The sequence below is a fragment of the Haemaphysalis longicornis genome, unplaced genomic scaffold (genome assembly GCF_048455015.1).
Source record: "Haemaphysalis longicornis isolate Haplotype H1 unplaced genomic scaffold, Haemaphysalis longicornis Haplotype H1 scaffold_12, whole genome shotgun sequence".
Classification (NCBI taxonomy): Eukaryota; Metazoa; Arthropoda; class Arachnida; order Ixodida; family Ixodidae; genus Haemaphysalis; species Haemaphysalis longicornis.
In genome coordinates, this window is record NW_027526225.1 from 9,851,225 (window position 1) to 9,876,548 (window position 25,324).

Sequence of the window (25,324 nt, forward strand, 5' to 3'; positions counted from 1 at the left end):
AAATTTTAGCTCAAAATTAATATCATTTCCGCCTGTTTGTTTAAAATTCCTGGTGGTTACCCCAATATAAAAAACACTGGCTTTTGTACGAGCGATCCACTCCACAAAAATTGGTTGTCTGTTCCTTTAATACTTTCCTTCCCATGGGAAAAGCAGTGATTTTGGGTAATCTAGCAAACAATTTTTTCTCGGTTGCAAAAAATATGCAACATATAAGTGTGTGGTCTTGAATTGCAGAAGACTAAATTCCCTCTGCAGTCGTAATTGTTTCAAACAGAAATTTTTACTTGAAAAAAAAAAAAAAGAAAAAAGAAGAAAAGAGCTGCACTTTTTAGAACAGGTTTGAGACACAAAAAGTAAGCAAAAATGTTGGTGCTGCTACACACAAAAACAGACACACAAAAAATTTAAGATATAGTACATTTTGTACATATACTAACAGTGCAAAACTCCTGGAAATATCAAGCACCTAACTGTACAAGGCTGTGACTTGCAAAAAGAAAGGTGAACACAAGTGAGTTTTGCGCCATTGTGCAAAGCAGATCATCAAACTTGTGAAGCATAGATTGGCATACACATGCATCGCAGAAAACCTCCATTTTCTGTGGTGCATGCCGCGACAGCCAGCCTGTCAATAGTAATGAGCTTGTAAAAGCAACCTTTTGATCTGCAATCATCTCTCCTTAGCAGACGGTACAGAGTAGTAGCCATGGTCTGTTTTACAAGAGTGGCGACATGGCAAGAGAAAGCAATGAAAGCATGCTAGACCAGGGACAAAAGAAAAAGTTATCCTGAAGCTACCTCTCAGGAATGATGACTTGAAAATGTAAGGGGCCAACCATTTAGTACAAAATAGTGCGGCAGCAGCTTTCAACAGGTCTATAAGTGGGTTTTTAATTGCTGTTAGACGCAGCTTAAAGTTCCAAAATGGACAGGGCTATGAACGCAGCACCATGCTATACAAATGAACTGTTAGGTTGCAGTATAATCGACGGTCAAGCTAGTTAGTTGGTGTTCATACTTAAGTAGCGCTTGAGACAGGATAGAAGATGAGGAGACATAAGTCCCGTTTAACCACAGAATCAATCAAACAGTACAAGAATATTTAACAGATTCGTTGAATTTGTAGCCGCTAGGAAGGTAGTTAGTGCCAGTGACGATGGTGAAACAACTGACATGCAGCGCTAATGCACAGACAAAAAAAAGTGTACATGCCACAATGACATATGACGGCTGTCACATGTAACAAACTCGTTTCACACAAAGTAACAAGTGTGTGACAGAAAGTGACGACCCGACGTGCACGGACAGAAAGTGCAGCATGGATCATATGTGACAAGCAGCAGCTGGTGATGAAAAGCGACACTCGACAATCAGGTTATAAAGCGTAGCTTGTAGTGAGATGCCATTCGGTAACAGACACGTAATTCACGTCTTTCAATCACCATGTGCCCGTTTCCAGGTGCTTATAGCAGTTGGTTATCACTGTATTGTTACATTGGTTATCACTGCATTGTTTCTCTGTATTGCTCTGTTACTGTTTATTACATTCTTAAGCCGCTTGTGTTTCAGATGAATTCTATGTATAGTGACAGTGCCCGGTTCATGTATTGTTTTTGCCCCTTACCTTTTTTTTTACCTTTTTGAATTACGATTGTGCTAGTAATGAACCACAATTATTTTTACTCTACATTTTGTTAAACGGAGCTCTTTGCTTTTTATTATTGTGCCTGTCTGCTACCTACACCGTGTTCATTGTTTTTAATTACTTGTTTTTAGTTACTTTTTGATTGGTTTTTGCTGCATTCCGTACATTTTTTTTATTTTTGTGATAATTAATCAAGGGTCCCGTTGCAGCTTTTTTTACTTTGGGACCCTTGTCTGTATATTAACCTGGTTGTATTCTAACGAAATTGAAAGTACAATAAAAAGAACTCAAACTAAAACTGAAAATGATGTTGAGCCAAATACTTGTCAAGATCCACACTATCTGAAGGGTATACAACACAAACTACTTTCCACACACGCCAAAGAGAATGATTGAGCCCTAAAGCATACGGCGTCAAATAATTTCCCGTGACAGAAACAACACCAGCAAAATAAAAACTGCCACAGACAGAAACACAAACTGTTCTATTGAACGGACTTCCACCGAGCAGACTTGCAGAAGCCATAAAGTGTGGCATTACAGCAGTACTGTATTTATACGGATATAAGCCAGCCAAGTCGACAACTTAGAAGCCAGGCGAGGGAAAGGCCTGTCCCGGTTGTATTTAGCGACCTACTAGAGGTCAACCTTTTAGTTTTTGATAATATTGCTGGGGAAGAGCGCATTTGAATTCGTATGTGATGTAAGAAACATTTGTAGTGCCAACTGAGCAGAGCTACTTGATCACCAAGGAAATCTAGGTTGTCTTGCAATATCACTACTTCTTAACATGTAACTTTAAATTAAACACTATTAGAATTATAATAATCACCCCCGCAGCTATCATCCACCACCTTTATTACAACCACTACTTTTCAAGGGATTGCACGAGTAAACAATTTATTTCGTTTCTTCCATCGACCCGCCGCGGTGGCTCAGTGGCTAAGGCGTTGCGCTGCTGAGCACGAGGTCGCGGGTTCGATTCCCGGCCGCGGCGGCCGCTTTTCTGATGGAGGCGAAAAGCAAAAACGCCCGTGTGTACGAGATTTCGGCGCACGATAAAGATCCCCAGGTGGTCAAAATTAATCCGGAGCCCTCCACTACGGCGCGCCTCATCGCCTGCGTTGCGTCGGCGCGTTAAACCCTACAATCAATCAATCAATCAATCAATCAATCAATCAATCAATCGTTTCTTCCATCGTCAATCAGCATGCTGTCGACATACTTGACCTCTCGCGCAAGCCGTCTAAAAGAAATAAAAACTGGCTTAAACTGTCCACGAGTGGTCGAATTGCGCGCAGCAGCATCATGTGCATGGGCTACCCAGGCAACACAACTGGTTTATCCTGCGTGCGTACTGGCACACTCGTTTCCCTTTGGCACCGGCTTGGATTTATTCGGCAACTTTTAATCCAAAGCTAGCGACTGTTTTCTTCGATGGCATTCCACGTTTTATTGCTGTATCTTCCGCAGAATTTATATCCCCCAAAACTGAATCTACTCATGGGCAAATCGGGTGCTGGTGGATTACCTAAAACGGTGGACTTCATTTCGAAATGATGGCCGTCGTTTTAAAGAATTTCCCCCTGTTTAGACTTCGAAGGGAGTACGTTATACATGCTGTTACAGCCAACTGGCCCACACGCACTCTGTCACGTAGTGTTGTCTATGCGATGGGGAAGTTCCCCCAGAGTACATGCCAGGAGTAGAATTCTCACTTTTGTCCGTTTTGTGTCTGTTTCAAAGTGCTCGCTTTCAGACCCCTGATTGGCTGCAGGCAGACGACGACACCGATGTTACGTAAGGAAACAAAGTTGGCTTCGGTGCAGTGATGGTGACCGTATACCTCGCAATAAGAACACCAACATGTCTTAAAAAGGACATGCAATGGACATTTTTAAAATGAACACAAATGGACACCGCCGAGAATTCTGCGGCAGAAAAACAAAACAAAACCCCAAGGGCCCCCACCCTTATCAATGCAGTGATGTTTGAAATTACGACTTCAAGAGGAACAATGAATACTCGACAAGCTCCAAATAACAGCATGTTGACATTAAGGTTATACAGGTTACGATGCTAATCCTTTCAACAACTGGGCACATAACCAAAGATGCCACTGTACAACCACAACAATGTTTAAGAAGTTGAGAGATATCAGTGATTACTGCTCTGTGTAAATAAAAACACATGGGATTTGTGTCCAGATAGCAATGGCCTATATCAGTCCATTTTGCAGGCTGAAACCCTCATTTGTGAAGGCCGTGACAAGCTGACCCCCGAACCATGAAAAGTTTACGCTCAACACAACAGTGATTTTGTAGTGTCGCAACGACTGTCTAACCGGCTTGCTTTTTGCATGTCAGTGTGTTCACATCACAATTCAAATGTCATCAAGTTGGTGATCAAGACTTTTTTTTCTTCAAGGTCGAGCTGTGATGCTTGAAAGTATTCTTTCCCTTCAGTCGATAAATCAACCTTTATTTCTGCCCCCTGAGATAGCGATTAGATGATTACTGCATTTGCCCCCTCTCCTTTGCACAGCACTGCACTTGCAAGATAATTTTCCAGCTCTAATTCACCCGCAAATTCAGGATCACACCTTGATAGATGATTTACATAGTAATTACATCCACAGCTTGTTTCCATCATGAAATTTACAGACACTACTTTGCGTAGGTGGAGGATTAAGGCCGTCAGCGCATTGCAACACCTCATGGCTTGCTTTCCGAACTATGGCACGACGTTGAGAGTAACCCACAAACAACGGCATCAATAGTAGTAGCCAGTTTATTAATACCTATAGCAAAAGAGGCAGCATCGCTTACTTTAACCTCTTATCGCCCCTCATTATCTCAGCTATACTGCTATCACAGCAAATGCTTGTAGTACAGACACACCCCTTGTAAGCCCAAACTTGGGCAGCGGAAACCCACTTTAGAAGTCTCTTCCCTTCTGCGACCTTTCCACGTGTGAAAGGGAACTGTAAATAACCTCTTTCAACTTCATTTGGCATGCGCGGCATTTTAACGGTGGCCGAAGAACAACGGTGTCGACCCACAACGGACAAACGCCGGGAATACGGCCGAGCTTCGGCATGCACCTGATGTAGCCACATTAGGGCGCCGTCACACGAGCTGAAACGAGACACAAAATGGCGGCCTTTAACCTATTTTGCCAAGCTCTATGCATTGAGCTATCAACGCCCCCGCTCCTTGCTTGGATGGGCAGAATTTTGTTACAGTAAGACAAGTGCTTGTAGGCAAATGTGTGGTTATAGACTACGGTTTAGCTTCAGAGTTTCTCAACGTTTACCAGCTGTGAAACTCCCCATAGACCCCATGCATCAAAAAATGGTCTGCGCGGGAGCAGACAGCGGCATCTTTTGGCAAAAAGTTGAAGTGACATTCAAGCGCTTGCAGCTGCCGCCATACGTCATAAAAAAAATACTATGGAAACGCCACAAGTGAACGTTACGTAATTTAGTGCTTCCTCATTTAAAATGCACGCTTTATTTTATTAACTCAAGGTATTAACCCTGTAAAGCTCACTGTACCATATATAATAAGCAACCTTTCGGGTTTTTTTACTCGCACCAGGGCCTGTCGACAGCCATTCTACTACCTCCTAAAGTTTCTCAATAACCTATAGTTTCATAACTGGGTCCACTGAGCACCGCATACAGTTTGAAAGATGACTTCTTTCATCGTAACTACTCCCGGTGGGGTCTACACTGATTTTTATGGGTATATGATACACTTTTTTATGGGTACATAATAAATTATATACATATTTTTATATGTAGATATACATGTACCAACATAAAAATGGGTAAATAATACATTATATACCTACATTGTATACGTAGGCAGACAATTATCTACTTTTTATGGGTATATGATACATTACGTAATTTGATAACCTCGGGGGGAAAAAAGCTTTCTTTGCATTTTTTATTGTTTGAGTCACAAATCCTGATGTAATAATGCATTAGAATTCGTATCTATTGTTTTCAATGTTTCGGCATTACACAGTTAAGTAAGTGTTTAGCAAATGTCAGTTTTGCCCCCTATGTTCCACACCAGTGCACTTGCCTCCTCAGCTTCAACAAAGCAGGGGTGCTCATGCCGCTGAGATTCCGAAGCGGAGTTTCGCAACTGGCATACATTGAAGAACTCTGGGTTAGTTTCAGCTGTGATCTGACGTGCTTATAGTTTGACTTGCCTGCCCAAGCGCCTCTATCACTAGAGAGTATTCAAGAATACAGTTATACTCTTAACGTGGTCCAATGCTCGCACCACGGTGGTAGTGTTTAGTGCAAATCCATGGACTGGAAGTGCTGCAAAGTGCAAAGTGCCAAGAGCCCGATCAAGCAAACATTGTGCCAAAAAAAAAAATGTAGATGTGGTAAGGGGTCACCCAGACTCACCCTCAGTTAAAACAAATGCCCCATGCGCATATGCAACTTTTTCTGAAAGAATAAAAAATTAGTTAAAAAGAAACAAGTTCATCATGCAAGCTAAATGTTATGGTATTCGCAACATAAAACCAAATTTCAGACAGTTCCACGCATCGAAGCTACACCTGCGATATCAGGCATGCCTTAGTGGAGGTTTATAGAATAATCTCAACTATCCAGGGATCTCAAACGTGTGCCGAAATCCTGGAAAGCAGGCATTTTTCCTTCGCGCCTCCATTAGAAAAAACAACTTCCGTGACCCATGTCTATAAGGCTCTAACCCACATATACAGGCTCTAACCCATGTCTATAGGCTCAGCAGTCTATAGGCTCAGCAGCACAACACCTTAGTCACTGAGCCCTCACGGCAGATGGTATTTGACATACCATGATAATAATGTTTCTTCTATTGTTATTATTGTTGCAAGTTTTTATTATAACTTTCCAGGAGTAAGCTTGCATGGCGGGATGAGCTTGCGCAGCTCTAAAAGATGCATGTCAGCTAATGCTAAGACAAGCCACAGTGGAGCGCTAGATGCTTCGGATCATTTTGTACCACTTGCTTCAACACATTGCCTCAAATGTATTTTTCTAGATCTGCCTAACCCGGAGGATATCCAATACAGGCAGAAATTCAAAGCTGCAAATATGTGTTAGCAGTATCAAAGTGCTTCAGAAACAGCACTGTCAGCAGTGGTTGGGTCAATCGGGGCTTTAAAGTGCTTACAACAGCCTCTGTTCTACTTCTATTTAAGATGTCGTTTAACTTCAAAACCACTTGTCAATATTTTTTTATGACGTGTACGTTTATTCAACAAACGTACTGAAAGAAGTTGCTAAACTTTCCTGGCTTGACCAGTGAGCATGTGAACAAGTATTTAGAATATCACCCCACACGCCCATGCAATCATCAGTTCCACAATTAAAAGTTATGTAGTATGTTCCACACCACGAACTATCTGAAACACAACCCGGAATTCATTTTTCACGTATATTTTGTTGTCTTTGGGCTACGACCAAACTACGAATGCTGATAGTCTCCAAGTAGTCCGACAACTACCCCCGGACTATCCGCAGCGAGTCAGGGACTCCAAAACAAATCAAAGAGCACCACTTTTCCCACAGTGTAGAGAAAGCGCACAACACGTATCATAGGGAAGGACCTGCATTTCTTAAAAGCCACAGGGAGTTCTCAAATTCTACACATACAGGAATGACTATTTCACCGCCATCAGAAGTATATAGCCAAGGGCCAGCAGAGGGTCTTGGGTGAGGCAAAATAATTTCTCCTCAGCCATCGAGAGAGAAGTGGCAGATGTGAGCAATGATGACACACCATGAGCATGATTTCAAATCTTCGAAGAGTCACTGGCTTCGCAATTTTTTGTATACTGCAGCGTGCCTTCTATTTCTGGCATTACAAACAAATAAGAGGAAATAAACAAGCCTGTGAGAACTTAGAAGTGCTCGAAATATTGAGAACAGATTTGTGCATCACTAGCGGTTGTACCCGGTTTATGCCGGGGTGTGTTAATTATATCAATGGGTATAATGTTACAAGAGGCAGATGAAGCGAGCAGTGGTACATGACCCTGTGATTCCAGCTACGACTTCGACAAAGCTGTGTGGGCGGCTCTCTCGTGGCGGCCGCTTTGTAAATAACGTACACTAATTTCTCGTTAACTCGAAATCCTAAAATCCGCTGAAAATTCCGAGATAAGCGGAGTTTTGAGTCAAAGGAGGGCAAATACATGGCGCCTATGGGAGGCATGATGAAAAAAAGTTTTAACTTAACTGATATTTCGAGATATCTGAATTTGAGTTAACATGGGATTACTGTAAATAGACTGCTCATGAGTGACCTGCAACGACGGTTCGCATCATTTGTCCTGCCGGGGCCCATAACAAAATCAAGGAATCTGTACAAACACCTACTTTGGCCCTAAACTCGTCCAATTAAGTGTTTGGAACAAACCACAGAATTATTACGTAGAAATTGGTACAAACATCAGTGAAAAGCCAGTCTGGTACAGTGAAACCTCGTTATAACGAGACGGGCTATAACGAAATAATGGCTATAACGAGCAAATCGTAATTCCCCTTGAAAGTCCCCTTAGAAACCAATGTATGTAAAACCTCGTTTTAACGAGGTAAAATTTGCCCGTTTGGGATATAACGAACAAATTTCGTTGAGAAACAAAATTTGAGCTAATTTTACAACAGTGCGCAACGCGGATTTGAGACAGTGCACAACGCGACAACTGTATTTAGCAGTTCAAAACTCCTGCCACGCATCCTCCAGCCACGCGCGCCTGACGCGCGCGAAGGTGGATGGCGCACCATGCGATCGCTGCGCCCGCGAAGCCTTTCCCACACGTTTCCCACCCTCCTCTCGCTGCGCACGGCGCGCATGGTTGCGTCGCCTCCCCCCTGTTCGTATCGCCGACGTCGCTGTGTTTTGTACTGTGTGCGTGTTTTTTCAGAGTCTTCAGCGTTATCTTTTATCGAACTGCCCGCGTGATACCAGCAACATGAGTGCGACAGGCGGGAAGCGAAAGCGAAAAACTATCACGCTTGAACAAAAGACGGCTATGATAAAAGCCGTCGCATCAGGCACGAAGAAGGGTAAGGTGGCAAGAGACTTTGACGTGTCGACGAGTGCGCTGTCTACCATCTTGAGCAACCAAGAGACCATCGTCGACGCTGTTGCAAGTGGCGTGAAAGGAAGCGCTAAGAAAATGAGGGCTCCTGCTTTTGAAGCGGTCGAAAGAGCCGTTTTTAAATGGTTTCTGGACACGCGGGCCGTGAATATGCCAGTGAGCGGCGCCTTGCTATAAAGAAAAGCCAGAGACTTCACCTGCATCATGGGCTATGACAGCTTCGTCGCAAGTTCGGGATGGCTCCAACGTTTCAAGGAGCGCCACGACATTGTAGGGAGAGCAGTCTGGCGAATCGCGGTCGGTCGACGAAGCAGAGGCGACAACGTGGGCGGAAGAAAACGTTGGGCGGCTGCTAGAAACGTACAGCGAGAAGGACATTTTTAATGCGGACGAAACCGCTGTCTTTTTTAAGATGTTGCCGCACAAGACGTTAGCCGTGCCATGGCGGTAAACAAAGTAGGCTCCGGATCACGGTGCTACTTTGTGCTAACATGGACGGTTCCGAGAAGCTGCCAGTTTTCGTAATTGGCAAAAGTGCATCCCCCCGCGGTTTTAAGGGGAAGAGGCAGCTCCCAGTGAAGTGCACTGCCAACCGCAAAGCCTGGATGACCAGGGAGATTTTTGCAAAATGGCTTTGCGAATGGGACGAGAAGCTGACGAAAGAGAACCGCAAGGTGTGCCTTGTTTTGGATAATTGCACCGCCCACCACACAGCTGCCGTGTTCCAAAACATCGAGCTGCTGTTCCTGCCTGCCAACTGCACAGCAAGAATACAACCGCTTGATCAGGGCGTGATTATGTCGCTGAGGGCAGGATACCGCAAGCGTGTGATCGACCGTCTCCTGCTCAACATGAGGCTGAAGCGGGACACCGATGTTGACTTGTACGCTGCAATCGAGATGCTGCAAGCGGCGTGGATGAGTGTGACGGCGACCACGATCGCAAATTGCTTTCGGCACGCCTCATTTGCCGCCGCACCAAATGCCAGCAACCAGCCGTTAGATGAGCCCGCTGTGCCTGACGGTTTCACCGCATCAGAAGAGGTTTCAGCGTCATGGGGGGCCCTTCGTGACGCCGGTGTCGTGCCTGACAGCGAGTCGTTTTGCGACTATGTGAGTGTGGACTCGGAAGTGGTGGCAACGGAGCAGCTCACGGATGACGATGTCGTGCGCGCTGTCAACGAACCGGACGAGACCAGCGACGATGAATCTGTAGACGAACGGGAGAACAACGTGCCGACGGCGTCGGAAGCACTAGACGCGGTGGATGTGCTGCACCGCTACTTCGGCGCGCACGAGGGCGGCGAAGATGGTGTGAACTTAGCGGCCGCAGCTGAGCAAGCTATCGCACGCATCAGGAAGGTGCATCAACGTCCTATTACGGACTTCTTCGCACCCAAGTCTGCTTGAAATGAGTTTTGAACTGTAATAAAGTAGGTTTGTGACTTCTCCTCTTTACCTCCGGAATGTGTTTATTTTACTGAGTACCGCTGAGCGGCGAGATGCTGTTTCGCCCGCTTCTTGTTTTAGGTAAGTACAATGCATAATATTTGCAGTAAATATCGCCTACGGCTATAACGAAATATTGGCTATAACGAGCAAATCGCGGCTCCCCTTCAATTTCGTTATAACGAGATTTAACTGTATATCAATTGGTGTGTGAGAAAATCAGGAATTTGCAAAAACACAATTTAACCCCTTCTACTGTGCCGCTTGAAAAAATTAACCTTAGTGAGCCCTACACCATGCAGGTATGTGTCCCCGAAAAAATTTCAAGACCCTACTAGGACCAGCAGTTTCATCTGGGCATTAATGAATCAGTCGCTCAGTCAGTCACGCACTTCCCTTGACAGACAGACCTGTTTTATGTCTGCCTAGCAGTGTGTATGCACCTAAAGATTAATAAGGAATGATTACTCCAAAGCACAAGATACCGAGAAACAAAACAAAAAGTCCAGAACCAAGCGGCACCAAACGCTGTTGTAGACACCTGTCAAGAGGACTAAACTCCAGCATGCATGTAGCCTTCCCAACTTTCCCATGGCCAAGCCCACTCTAGCTCTGAAAAAACCCAATAAAATCATTATTAAAGACCCCACCTGTTGCTCTTTCCCGACTCCTTACCTCTAAACTGTGCACCCTTTTACCAACTCCCACACTTGATGACACGCTGCTTGCACTGAGCTTGTTTTTCTGAGCGTAGGATCACCACAGCGACGAGTCACGAGGGAAGAGGTGGGAAGCAGCGAAAGAGGAGGAAAAGGGGAGAAAGAAAAAAGGAAGAGCGGGAGGTAAGAGGAAAAGTAAGGAGAGAGAAAGAAGCTCAGTACAGAATGAAAGAATAGGCGAAGGGGCAACAAAAGCAGTGAAGGGAGATAGAAGTAACAAAAATGCTTTCTGTGTTGGAATGGATGGAAAGAAGGGTTGCATATGTGGAGTGACAGTATTGGTGTACACACCACAATTTTATTCGCAAAGTCTTGCTTGCTTAGTGTTATAATCCGTAGCCTCAGACTCCTCCACGAACCATGCTAAAAGAAATAAATGCTGTGACTTGGTCTCCGAAAAAATAACGGCAGAGGAATACAGTATTTGCAAGCTTAATATGTTCACCTCCATTATGTCTAATAAAGCAGCACAAGACCAGCAGGTAAAATAGCGGGTCATTTTCACCACAGCGAGGGCTACCTGGTGGTATGCGTTTTTCACTCGGTGAGTTTGGAAACCAGCACATGTAGGCACTGCAGACTGTAGTGGAGATTTCTTCTATGCAAATGTACGCATGCCCGTGGGTTAAATGTCAAACGTCGTAATTACATCACGTATCAGCAAACTCCTTCCTTTGGACTATCATCCCCTAACCATCTTAAAGCCATCAAGTGACAACCATCGGACGCCAGGCTAGATGTCTCCAGCGACATGACCACTGGATTTCCCTCATTTTTCACGTCCCTTCAATTGAACTATCCGTCTCTAGAAGGCATCAACCGCCTTTGACGGGACAGGGTGGATTCCTGAAACAAGCTCGCCAAAAAGTTTTGGACAATCTCCCCGCTGATGAACTCTGACCTTGCATCCTGATGACCATCATTTTCTACTGACTGCTATACCGTTGCATGCACCCGCACTTCCCAAGCTGATCATCTCGCCCAAGATGGCCGCCGACTTTCCCACAGCTGAAAACTTTTTATTCGTTCTCTAAATAAGCAGGTAAGCGGCGTCGCCATTCTCAGTGCTAAACAAAAGACCACAAAATGCAGCCTTGTGTGACCTTTGAGCATGAGCGGGGAAGCGGCCTGCATGGGAATAATTTTCAAAGATGTTCCTTTACCTTTGTAACGCCCCGTACTTTCAACACATCTGGACACACTGCAAGTGCGCAGGATCTCTCATTTTGAAAAGTGCACCCTCCTCAAAAAACATATCCCACTTCAGGGGGGCTTACCTGATCACATTGCTATGGGACTTAATACTAGTTCATGACACAGAGGCTTAAAAATCATCGTGCACAAATGCAAAAGCTTTTACAGGTCCGTAGAAACATTCCCAATGTCCATTTCCGGGAACTTCTAGCTTAGAGATGTATGATGCATATTTTTTATTTCCTCAGTTGGTTTTTGTAAAGTTTATTTTTTACATTTTTTTTTTTTTCGTTTCTCAAAATTCTGTTCAACAAATTATTGCCATTTATGCAATTATAACGATTCAATGTGTTACTTTCACCAGTTACCAATTTTTGTGCAAATGCATGGCATTGCATGGTCCCAGCGGTCAGGCTACTTGGGAAAGAATGCTACACATTATAGGCCTTCCCAATGTACAGTGTTTGCTGCAAAAGCAACGGAATACAGTAAACCCTCATTAAAATGAACTCGAAGAGACCGTGCAAACGTGTTTGTATTACCAGAAATTCATCCTAAGTGGACATTTCTTGCATTGTGCACGTTGCAAGAAAGCCAAAGAGTTCGTCATAACCATATAATTCATCTTAATCGAGTCAGTCTATGATGTGCCAAACTATTATTTTGCTTAAGCACGCGAGAAGTTTTGTATGATCTAAAATGACTTCCGACATCACCAATAAGAAGTCAGAAAAAAATTTGGTTCATTAGGACGGACACTGGGACACACTGGGCACTGGCTGCCCATACATCACTTGAACAAGTGAGCTATCTTGATCACCACGATTTACGGTTCAAGCGAAGACAATAATGTAAAGTTTGTATAGCTATCATTTGTAACAGCAACAAAATTGCACAATTTCAGTTACCTGTCACTAGCCCATTGAGTCAACCAGGCTCAATGCGAGTTGACACGCACTGCCCTCTCTTCTTTAATTTTTGAAGGTCTGGGATCCGTTGCCTGTCGATAGACAGTGTTAAGTGTCGAAAAAAAAAAAACGCAAAGTGCGAGGGAAAAAAAATATTGTTTGAGTTGTTGCTCCTAAGCAACACTGGGCATCAAAGGGTTAACGAGAGTCCACTGCACGTAAATACACGGGACAGTATACACAGTGAAGACCGAGAGCATGGACATGATGCCCGCTACTTACGTGCAGCACGTATCGGAGCAGGAAGGCGGAGGCCACTCCGAGCACGAAGACGAGCAGGTAGGGGGTGGCGGAGCAGCAGAGGGATCCCAGGGGGGAGGAGCGCTTCATGAGCAGCTGCTTGAAGTAGTTGAGCTTGAACTCGTCCAGGGGAGGGTACCGCTTGCGGCCAAAGGCCTCCCCGATGGGGTTGAAGCTGCGCACCAGCACCGCCTTCTTGTTGGAGAAGGTGTCGAACGAGTACTTGCCGTGGTACCGCCCCATGCCGCTCTGCCCGACGCCGCCAAAGGGGAGCGTGTCCACTGCGCGTACGACGGCACAAGCGGTCGGTCAGCATCAGGTCAGCACTAAGCTTTCCTTTACTCCTTGTATGTGCACTTGTCTCAGTCAAAGGGGGACACTGCTCTTAAAACAGCTCCGTTTAATTTTTAAGCCAGCTCTGTGAAACTTGCAAGTCCTGCTGCTTTTTCCCACTGATTTCAAATACGCCACTATATTTAGAATCAGTCAATTAGTTCCCAAGATATTTGGAGATAATTCGCCATTCTTGGAGGACCAATAAAAAAAACAGTGCTAGTCACATAACTGTAATCTTTATATTTTTGAATCCTGCGAACCCTGGTGAATGCAATAAAAGAACCGTTTTTTTTATGCATCGCTTGGTGCTAATTTTACAGCTCATTACACTCTGGTGGCACGAGTGGCAACGACCCCTTTAGGATGCCCATTTCAAGGTTTAATGAGCTGTAGAATTAGTTCCAAGCGGTGCATCAAAAAAAAACAGATTCTCTCATTACATTCACCAGGGTTCGTAGTATTGGAAAATATAAAGATTATAGCTTTGTGACCAACACAGTTTTATCTATTGTTCCTCCAAAAATGGCTAATTATATCTAATTATCTTGGAAACTAATTGACCAGCTGAAAAAATAATGGCATATTCGAAATCAGTGCAAAAAAAGCAGCAAGACTGACAAGTTTCACAAAGTTTACTTGAAAATTAAGAGAAGTTGTTTTAAGAACAGTGTCCACCCTTAATATCTAAGCAGTTTGTTTGAAGTTTGTGATAACGTTGGTACCACTGTTATCGGGAGCAAAGCCACACTTTCTCTCCATGGCCTCTTCAAGAAGAGACACACTGCAGCGTTGAGAATTAAAAAAAAGAAGGCGCGCTCACCCGAGAGGTGAACGAGGGTGTCGTTAGCGCAGATGCTGCCACTTGTGGTTTCGTGCATGAAGCGGTCGATGACCTTCTGCCGCGACGAGAACACGTACAGCGTCAGGGGCTTTTCCCTGCAATCGTCGTCCGTTCAGGGGGGTCATCGTCAATTGCCACTGTGATTGCACAATTGTGATTGCACAAGTGTGCCAATGCGATTTCACAAGAAATGTGACTTTCAAACATACGGTTCATAAGGCAAGCTACCCGTATTCACAGTGCTGCAAGCCCCCTGCCACAGTGGCCAAAGCCAAAACAGAATTGAAAAATTATACCCTGGAATACAACCCACCCTCTTTCACTAACCAAGGGGAATTAATATCACTCCACTGGGGGGGGACTAAAATGCTGTCAAAGTAAGCGCCACAGTGAAAATGCAAAAAGCATTTCCAGCAAGAAATCATGATTTGCAATGACATTTCCGACTAGATTTATAGGTTCTAGCTAGAATCGACAGCTTCAAACTAGAAAAATTCTTAGTCCAGCTAGAGACAATTATTTCCGGCTTGCACGTTTTTTTTTTCTTCCAGCTGGACCAACAAATGCTAGCTGTAGGTAATAGCTGCCAGCTGGAACAAAATCTCAATCCAGCTAGAAACTGAATTTCTAGCTAAAAATATTGCCTATTTCTAGAAAAATTTCTGGCTCGATAATCCAGCTAGAAAAAAAATGTTATTTTCACCTGGGGCAAAAAATCAAATAAGCCAAATACGAAATGTCACATAGCTTTATACCCCGACAGAAGCAACAAGTTTGAATTAAACGATAAAAATCAAACATGATCAATCGTGAGAAGCTTGTAGCGCTAACACATCGACAAAAAAATCAGGAAGAATGGTTCTCATACGCAGTTTTATAAGTGATTTACAGAGGGAATGAGGCTTAATCTTAGATAACACAATCAGAGAATCTTGAGCCTATTCAACAAAGCTGCCGGCTGGGGCGAAGACAGCAAAGTTTGTTTTAAAAAAAAAAGCAGAATAGGCCACAGCATACTGCAAAAAGATGCACAAACCTGTCATTGACGAACTCAATTGCTTCGTCTGCACTGTTGACTCGAAGAATCGGCAGCACAGGACCAAAGATCTACAACCAAGAAGACCGTGTCGCACTTTGCAATTACACCTTCGCCACTTAGTCTGTACGCTCAGCAAGAATGCTCAGGCACGAAGCTCAGCGAGACTTGAGCTAGCTGGAAACATTAAGGACAGAGTGTCCCTTACTCATTTAGTTGGTGCGGTAGGAAAAGCAGCGATGGAAACAGGGATTCTAGGCACGGCACTTGAGAATAGAAAATGAACGTCGTGGATTAGGGCACAAACTGGTGCACAAGACGTCCTAGCTCAAGTGGGAGAAATAAGTGGCGATGGGATGGGATAAGTAGTGATGCCTAAGATGAAAAAAAGCTGGACCATTTGAGTGGTGGAATTGCTAACTGAGAAGCAGAAGAAAGAGGACACGATAAGAGTGTGGGGGCAGACAACAGATTCCTACGACAGGACAAAAAATGTTTGTACGCTGTAGAAGACGCTTTCATCCTCCAGGTGACATCAAGAGGCTTACAATTATAAAGCAGAAAAGGAAAATGGTGGTAAAAAAAGAACGCAGCTGAATGCATTTCGTTTTCTTCTTTCAGTGCAGACTGCTTCTACCTGCCTCTGCCTCTTTTCTGCTTCCCCATGTCTGCGCCTCTTTCTTCACTTCCGTTGCTTCCACTTACAGCGCGAGGCGCATGCGATTCGACAACTTTTACGCTTCCCATTCGGAGCTTTGCGAATCATGTAAAGCAAGCACATTAGCCGTTCAAAGCTTCCCCTTTCTGGCCAATACCCTAAGTAGTGGGTATGCGCCACGGAAAAAGGAACGACGACAACGGCAACAACTTTTGTTCTGTCACTAGTGACATGCAGTGATAGCTCAGTGGTTCAAATCCCATTGGATCACACATGCTTTTTATTTACCGTATTTGCGGGTGTATAAGTTGCAGTTTTTTTCTGAAATTTTCGTTGGTGTGCCTTATTTACCGGTGCGACTTATGTATGGAATTAATTTGGTACGCGGTGGCTGCACGTGGTCCACATTCGAAAAGGTGCCTGTGCACTGCGTGATGTTGGCGCACGTTAAGAGAGACAGCTCTATAGTCTAAATGAATGAATTATCTGTTAGCAAGTCGGAGGAAGAAGGCTTCCATGGTTTTGCCTAAATGCCGTCTGTAAGTACATGCCATCTGTGTGTATCAATAAACCATTTTTGAGAAGTTAGTTCTGTCTAGATTTTGGACGGTACATGCACTTGTCTAGCACTGCTTACCGGGGGATGCGTTCAGAGGCGGCGGCCGCTGCAACCATGCACTTTCGCTGAACTTTCTAACAAACTGATCTTTTACGGGTTTTACCTGATTAACGAGTGCGTTTTGTGCACACTTATACACCGGGGCGACTTATATACGTTGTTTTTTTTTTCGGAAAAACTGCCGTTTTGAGGGGGGGCGACTTATACAAAAGTGTGACTCATAGACCGGAAAATACGGTAGTTACTCTTCACGAAGGCAGCCATTTTCTTGACCAAACAACAACAGCAGCAACAGCACCGGTGGCGTTCGCTTCAAAACTTCACTCACCTCTTCCTGCATGAGGGCATCGGTCCCCTTGATCTCTGTGACCAGCGTGGGTGCGACGTACTTGCTGTCTACGTCCACGTCTCCGCCAAAGGCCACCGGCACCCCTTCCAGCATCTTGGCTATCCGCCTGTGATGAAATGACAGGAAGAGCTGGCTCAAGACTCGATGTCAGCAGCTGAAAATCAATGCTGAGGCAGGAGGAAATTCTAGACTCGATGACCATTTGCGCACAAGCTGAGCTGTGCATCAACCTGGAATGCCCCAAACCAATTTTCTCTGTATAGGCTATGAGCAATCCTAGGGTTTTTAGAAATTAATGTCATACAATACAGCAAGACCTCGTAACAAGAGACACTGCTACAAGAGACACTTGCACATAAAAGACATTTGAATGAAGACAGTTTGGTTGATTTTCCTGTGCTTGTCATGTTAGCAACATGGCATACAAGAGAGCTTGGTTACTAGAGACGTTTCCCAGGTGCCTGGAGTGTCTCTTGTAACAAGGTTTTGCTGTACAAACATGCAAGGTTTGCATGTTGAAACCTAGAAGACCTCTACATACAAACATAGCTGCATGCAAACAGTGAAATTACAGAGATTTTAACAAAGGAAAGGCAGCTTTCTAGAAGTCCCTCGGAACACTGTTACTGCTACAGACCTGTGTCGTGAAAGGTGCTAGTATTCCGAGCAATAAACTATAGACACACCACCAAGTTTACGGTGGCCGAACAAATAAAAGTCAAGCTCTTGCTGTTTTTGACCAACCAAGACAGAGCTTCGGTTTAATTTCGATAAGTTGTGGCACTCCACGAGCATTTATATTGCTGTTCCCGAAGACCTTCAACATTTTCGCTTACGTACTTAAATTTCTACACACCCACAAAAGAAAACTGTCACACCTCCTTGCACACAGTTACAAAACTACTACCACACAAACAACTGTGTTGCCTACTGCACAATAATGTCATCATCGCATTTCAATAACGACATAGACTAGCCTTCCATCTTTCACACCATTTGGAACTTTTTATACATCATCGGTATTGTACTGAAGATCAACCCTTTCTAGAGATCACTGAAGTTGCTTAAATGTTCAATGCACACAAGATAGCGCTAGATTTCCGAAGAGCACGTGACCGCAACAGTATTAAGGGCGACTCTCACAGTGGGGGATTGACCACAATGCTTCCGTTTCTTAACACAGCCGCGAACTTAACCACAACCCCAAGAGGGGCCGATCTTTGCGTCAAAGTCGAAATGTTTTCGTGAAGTCAAGCTTGAACGCGTCAATAACGAAGCCACTCTAAAACTTTGCTACCGCAATCACTGACCAGTCCCTCGGGTACAAAGCTGCCCTTTCCCGTCCGACTCCAGTGGAGAAGCGCATCTTCAAATTTCCCACCCAGACTTCCGGCGAATCGCAGCCTTCCTTGCCTGGTGTGGTTGGTATTGACGATGCGGCCGAGGTCCTTGCTCTCCTTGGGCTGGTCGGTGTAGAACTCTGTGATGACCTGCTTGCAGGTGTCCACGAACCGCGCGTAGACGGCTGCGTGGCACAGCACGTAGTCGGGGGCGATGCACGTCTGGCCAGCGTTGACGTACTTGCCCCATATGAGCCGGCGGCAGGCCACCTCCATGTCCACCGCCTCGTCCACATACACGGGGCTGCGGGGAGAGGAGGGGGATGACCAAAAGGACGAGGAAGATGGTGGGGAGGAAGATGATTATGAAGAGGAGAAACAGGAGGATGACAATAAGAAGGAGGACAATGTTAATGAAGAAGACGAGTGTGCCAATGAGCAGGTGGAGAAGGACAAATACGAGGAGGGGGGTTGGTGGAAGATTATTAGGTTGAAGATGACTGTGATGATGATGATAAAGATGAAGATGAGTACAGGCAAACAGGACAGAGAGAGAAGCAGCGCCTTGAACTGACAATACTGCAGAGCCATTTCAGTGCACCATGTAAGGCCAAGTATGTTGTGCAGCAGCAACGACATATATCCCAGCCGAGAAATATCTTTGGAGTTCAAATTGGACCTGTTCAAAACACCACTGAATCAATTGGAACCAATTGCACCTTCAAATTGCTCAATGGTGTTTTGGACGGGTCTAATGGGACTTCCAATCTGTTATGTTATGTCCCCAAAACATCGATGTTCTCTTCCAGCATGAGTACATGAGTAGCGTGGAACATTCCAAGGCGGAGTACACGCGTATTCACCTCCTTGCCGCTCGAAAAATGTCAGTTTTTAGAAAGGCCTTGGCTTTAACTTGTTAGCACTCGCATGCAGCCTCTTCCACTGGCATGCAGCCACTTCCACTGTACAAGTGCGCTGGTTCTATATTTAAGGCAATCTGCTTCCCTCTATGGAACCGTCGTCTCATATGGAAAATCAACACAGCGAATACGAAGATCCAAATTCCGTATTACAACGGATAATGCCTTTAAAAAGCTTTTAAAAAGCAACAGAACCATCACTTGCAAGTAATAATCCAAATGGCCATACGAGCCTGAATCCCTAGCACCCTGTCGCAAACCAATCACTGATAGTGTGTTTAACAATAAAATCAACAACAAATCAGATGCAGTACTACAGACAAGATGCTGGAAGAACAAGGTTTTGAACACTTTTGCAAAATACACAACAGGGACAGGACCCAGGGAACATGCGAGATGCTTGCAACTATAAAATAGGAACAAGTGGGATGAAACTCATTGCTGTCGTTCACACATCCTCTTGCCTTCAACAGCATGCTTGCATTGTTTTCAGTCATGTGCCACGTACTAACCAAGCTTCTACACTAGCAAGGAATCTTACAGATACCGAAAAACCTTTTCTAGAGCCGATAAGTGCAAGCAAAAGTCAAATCCTAGGGATAAGTCCCTAGAACTGGCTCCTCAGCGCGGCGACCCTCCTCTAGCAGCGAGTCAAAGCAAAAGTAACCGTCCTAGGGAAAAATCCCTACATCTGGCCACCGGGGTGCACGGGAGGTTTGGCGTTCACCTCTTGCCACCCAGCTCAAGGGTGACTGGGGTGAGGTGCTTCTGGGCCGCCTCGTAGACGATCTTGCCCACTGTGGTGGAGCCCGTGTAGAAGATGTAGTCAAACTTCTCCCGCAGAAGCTCCGCTGACTCCTTGGGGCCACCCACGACCACGGCAAAGCACTCCTGCAACGGCGGGAAGGGATTGCGACACATTTAAAGGGGCCACAAAGACAAAACACAAGTCTGGTTCATTCAAAATACTGCATTGATCCAATAACAATGGTAGCAATTTTAATCGCAAACTTCCTTCCCATCACTGTGTTAGATGAGAAGGAAAATAAACAAAACAGTGGCAACTTACTAGCCCTTTCAGTCTCATCGTACCGCTTGAATATGAATGAGCAAATAGCGCTGATAACCATTTTTACTATTCCCCCATCGTGTAGCGCAAACTAAAAAAATTTTTGGATATTGCGTACCTTTTTTTTCAACTAAAAATCCATTTTGCTGGGTTAGACTAGAATTGAGTGAGTTAGCAGAAGCTGCTTTTTTTAAGTTGTACTTCGTCTCCCAGACATGTGTCCAGGAAAGGCAAAACTCAGACGTCCGACACTTGTGCTGAGGGGTGATAACTAAGTTGGACTCAGCCCACAAACTGCTAGGTGAGAAAGCCGATATATCACTGACTCGCATCATTTCCAAAATAAGAGATCAAACCAAGGGTGTGCAAATATTGAAAATTTTTTAGTACAAATCGAATACGAATAAGTCAAAAGACTGCCGTCGAATATCAAATACACACTTCTGATTTAAAGGGGTCCTGAAATACCTTCCGCCGACACATGGATTTACATGCAACCAAATAAGACACTGTATTAGCAATCTCCTCCCGCAAGAATTTTGTTAAAGCGATGAGTATTACCTGAGAAATCGTAAATAAAAAACCGCGCATTATCGTCGCGCCGCGTTTCCTCCTCTTTTCAACTGTTGACGGCGCGCGAGCACTCCCTCCCATGATGCTGCGCTAGTCAGCGGTGACGTACTTCCGCATTACGCTCCTCCGACTGCCGTCTGCTACGGGCAAGTTTTGTTGACACCATGAATTCCGCACTCCGCTCAAGCATGGATAAGCAAACGAAAAATCTGGCCGCATTTGTGCGGCGGCCTGGCCTTGCCCTTTCGCGGTGTGCGTTGCTGCAGTGCAGCACGTGACTTTTAATCGGCGGCGAACTCGCAGCCGCTGGGGAGGATCTTGCGCTCGGTACCTTTCATGCACCGCACACTGTTTATCCAAAAAGCGCCGTATCAGATGTGGCCCCGCTGGTGCCGGGTCTTATTTTGCGGTGGTGGTAATTCCTGCCGGCGCCATGTGAAAAAGAAATTTTAAACCGATGCAGAACCCGTGCACAAAACGCTTCAATCATGTGACCAGTTCAGCTTGGGGCGACGCGTGGTGGAGAGCGGCAACGTTGGCAAAACATGCTCCGGCGCGGCTCTGAGCTTTCTAGCGCTGGAGCGAGCGCCTTTCTTTGACGATCTCAAACATCGGTTGCCTTGGCAACAAGGCACAAACCGCCCCAGAGGTCAGTTACGGTTGCGTGATCCCGGTTCAGCTCGCGGCCCCACCTCGCGACATGTGGGCACTGCAGACGTACCACTCACTCTCATTAGGAAGTGTGAGATGCGTTTGGCATTACAGGAGGCGATGGTGTGTGTGTTGTGGACGCCTTTGTTTCGCGATGAAATGCGGCGTTGTGCTTCTGCGGGTGGATAGTGCTTCCCATGTTCTGGATTATCTTTCTCGAGCGACGTACGACTCAACCTCGCATGGGGTATGTGCAGTGTGCGTGGCTAAAAGCCATCTCGGCTTGCGCGCCAGAGTTAAGTGACTTGCTGTTCGTCCCCGCAAACCGCGCGCGAGGTGAGTGCCGAATTTACGACGGGCAGGAGGAGGCAACCCATCGTCTGTCAATCGCGGTTCAGACTTGCAACGCATGTTGTGACGTTGTGTTCGTTCGAAACGCATCTCTGGATTGTTTTGAAGTGGAAAAAAATGTATCCGTCAAACCCGGGCATTCGGCTCAGGGCGTTCTCTGCGATTGCACGAAAGAAGTGCCACGGGACTTCAACGCTTTCTTTATGGAACGTACTCCGGTAAGAGAATATCCATGTCGTGTTATGGCCGTGTTGCATTCAATACAAACGGTGAAGCGTTTGTTTTACACTTGTTTCGTTTGTCGTTAAATGTCCAAGCACTCCGGCACTCCGCCGGCAGATCAGCCGGCGAGCCGACGCTGAGCAGACGACTCATCTCTTTGCCGGAAGTGCGTGAAAAAGCCGCCCAATAGCAGGATGTCTAGCTCATGACGAACATCTGGGAATCGATGATGTAGACATGTGAAGATGGCGGCGTCCAAAAACACGAAGGAAAGGGTGAGAAAAAAGCGACAAACTTTGCAACAAAAGTGTGAGCTTTCCGCTGCGCGTAAAAGAGTAATACTTGGCCCAGATGACCTTGACGACCCAATCTAACGATTGCGCTACTTCATTTAGTGTGCTCAAAATGCCTTTCAGGGCCCCTTTAAATGACACAAAACTCGATGTAACAATTTTCTAACTACCCTTTTAAAATAAATTTTTGTATTTTACTATATAATGGATTCGTAACAAATTATGAATTTAAATTAAAGTTAACTTCTCAACGTGTTCTGAAGGTATACAGTTCCTATGAGCTCTGACAACACTTGTCCAAACAGAAAAAAAAAAGAACACCCATTAAAGAAAACACAAGAAAAGCCGTTTATGGCTTCAAGAACTCTTACCTCACTAGGACAGTTCTCACTAGTGTCACTAAATAAGCTACGCTTGAGAGTACCGCCACTTCGCGCACCCGGAGGTGTCTGGGGGCCATTTTGTTTCTGTCTTGCATTGTTGCCATCTCTCCAAACGAAACCCCCGCTGGTTGTGACGGGCAGAGTGCGACCGGCCGCTCTAGCGCCCGCGCAGCCGAGAGAGAGAGAGGAGAAGCGCCCAAAAACAAAATGGCTGCACCCATATGTAAACAAACATCACGTGCTGCCGACCGACCAATGGAAATCCCGGCGGCACATAACAATGAGAGAAAAGAGTGCCGATACTCTAAAAGCCTTTATTTAGCGACGCTAGTTCTCACCGCCCTCAAGTTGCAACATATTCTACGGCTAACCATCGAGCCCTTCCAAGCTCAAGCTGCCAAAAGTCAGAAAAACACACAAAAAATGTTCAGCGAGAAGTCGTTAGGGAGCGGTAATCCTTTTACCTGTGGAAAGGGGCACACTGCACAATACTACGTTAACTGCTCTTATCCCTTTTGTCAGGGCGAAGAAGGGAAGGGCTTGGGCAAAGCAGGGGCCCCCGCTATCTGCAAGGCTTTCACAGAAGCATTCGCAAGGCCCCTCGGAGAACCCGTAAGCTAGGCAGTGCTGTAACCGGTGTGGTCACGGCCGCTGCCGAAGGGTCACCCGCTATCGTCCTCGCCGGCGTAGTGGGTGACATTCCACGCGTTTACATCGATACACGAGTATGTCGTTAATTACAGAAGCATGTAACTGGGCCTTCAGAAGAATGCATGGAACGCATACAATTTGTTACTTGCGAGAATATTCTCTGCATTTCCAGAGTATGGGGTTGTTGGCAAAAAATCAGGAGCTTTCAAATGTCCAGTTTTCGAGTCAAATTTGCTTCAAACGACGAAAAAATTTCCCTTTGAAAATTTCCATTCGTTTCCCCTTTTCCGCGCACGCTCTGATTTTCTGTGCAATTCTGTGTATCTCGTGCAGTCCAGAAAGTCCGAGAGGTCCAAGGCGTGCGCCTCGAAGTGAAAAGGCACGTGCCACTCACGGGGTCGAGGTACTTGGGCACCATCTCCTGGATGAGCTTGGCCGTGGCGGCCGCCTGCTCGGAGGGCTTGACCACGGCGCAGTTGCCGGCCGCGATGGCCCCGATGAGCGGGCACAGGGTCAGCTGGACGGGGTAGTTCCAGGCGCCGATGATCAGGGCAAGGCCGTAGGGCTCGCTGTGGATCAGCGCCTGGTCCATGATCAGCATGATGTTCTTGGGCGCCTGCAGAAAGGGGAGGGGCAACCATCTCTCTCGGCTAAACAAGAGGGTCAGGGCCTTTTAAAGCGGGAGCTTTACTATGCTACATCTTTCAAGGTCATTCACAGCATTGCAAGAGACCTTCACCCCCAGCGCACAAGCTGCACTTTTCTAATCGCTTCGCCTGCTTTTTATCGCTCAGTCTCATCGTCGATGGCGCCCCAGCTGGCCTGTCTGGGCTCTTCAACGCAAGCCAAAGGATAAACCCAATCATGCAGAAGAAGAAGAAGATGCTAGACGTCACGCTGTTAAATCTCAAGCAAAGGTAAATTTTCACGAAACACTAGGCACGTAGCCTTTGCTTTTGCTCATGTTAACTAGGTTTACAAGCCTTAGGCCTGGGCCATCTTTCTTCTTTACTTGTGCTGAAACGCTAGAAATTTAAGGAACAAGGCATACCGATTGTTCATTCAAGCCCTGAATCCGTAGCACGACTTTTGGGTATTTGTTTTGCCCGTAAGCTAGAAGACAGCAGTTCGCCGTATTGCGACGTCCCCTGCATGTCACTGGGTGCTTTCTTATCAACACTATTCAATTACAACAAAGGATACAACGAGAATTCAAAGGCCAAGCTGAGAGCGATGATAAGGAATGAAATGCCGATGACAGGAGAACGAAAAAAAAAAAGAAATATCCGAGGACACCTAAGCACCCCTTACGAGCTGTAAGTGCTAAAGTATTAATGCACAATCAAATGCAGAGAGGTGCACAGCTCTGCGCAAAGCTCAGCTCGTCGCATGCCGAAATCAAACTGGTTTAACAAGAAACATGCTCCGCTTTTCCATATGCCCGTGCCATACTTTTACTCCATAGCACATGTTATGGAACACCTTGCAGCTTTCCATTTTGCTTCCGATGCACATGTTACGGAACGCGTCACAGTCAATGAAACTTCAAACGCCGAAGACTGGCTTTTTCACTCGATTCACCGTTTAATGCCTCCACATTAAAATGAATTGGGCAAACACAGACATAAATGTGCATAAATAAAAAATGTATCAAAGAGGCAGGGATATGCAGAGCATAAGAAACTCCCAATGAGAC

The 25,324-nt window shown here is 45.5% G+C and overlaps 1 protein-coding gene across 11 annotated transcripts in view; it reads right to left on the minus strand.

The window, feature by feature from the left end:
• LOC144162409 (aldehyde dehydrogenase family 3 member B1-like) overlaps positions 1–25,324 on the minus strand; it is a 176,119-nt gene that overhangs the window by 11,140 nt on the left and 139,655 nt on the right. For 10 of the 11 annotated variants that reach the window (XM_077692928.1, XM_077692926.1, XM_077692927.1 and 7 more), the window contains 7 exons: positions 24,023–24,244; positions 20,163–20,326; positions 18,589–18,819; positions 17,155–17,281; positions 15,550–15,620; positions 14,493–14,608; positions 13,319–13,617 (listed from right to left, as the gene is read on the minus strand). In XM_077692928.1, the coding sequence (XP_077549054.1) occupies positions 13,319–13,617; positions 14,493–14,608; positions 15,550–15,620; positions 17,155–17,281; positions 18,589–18,819; positions 20,163–20,326; positions 24,023–24,244 (1,230 nt within the window). Of the gene's footprint in view, positions 1–4,454; positions 4,786–13,318; positions 13,618–14,492; positions 14,609–15,549; positions 15,621–17,154; positions 17,282–18,588; positions 18,820–20,162; positions 20,327–24,022; positions 24,245–25,324 lie in introns of those variants that run through there. The other variant, XM_077692925.1, reaches the window with a different exon arrangement.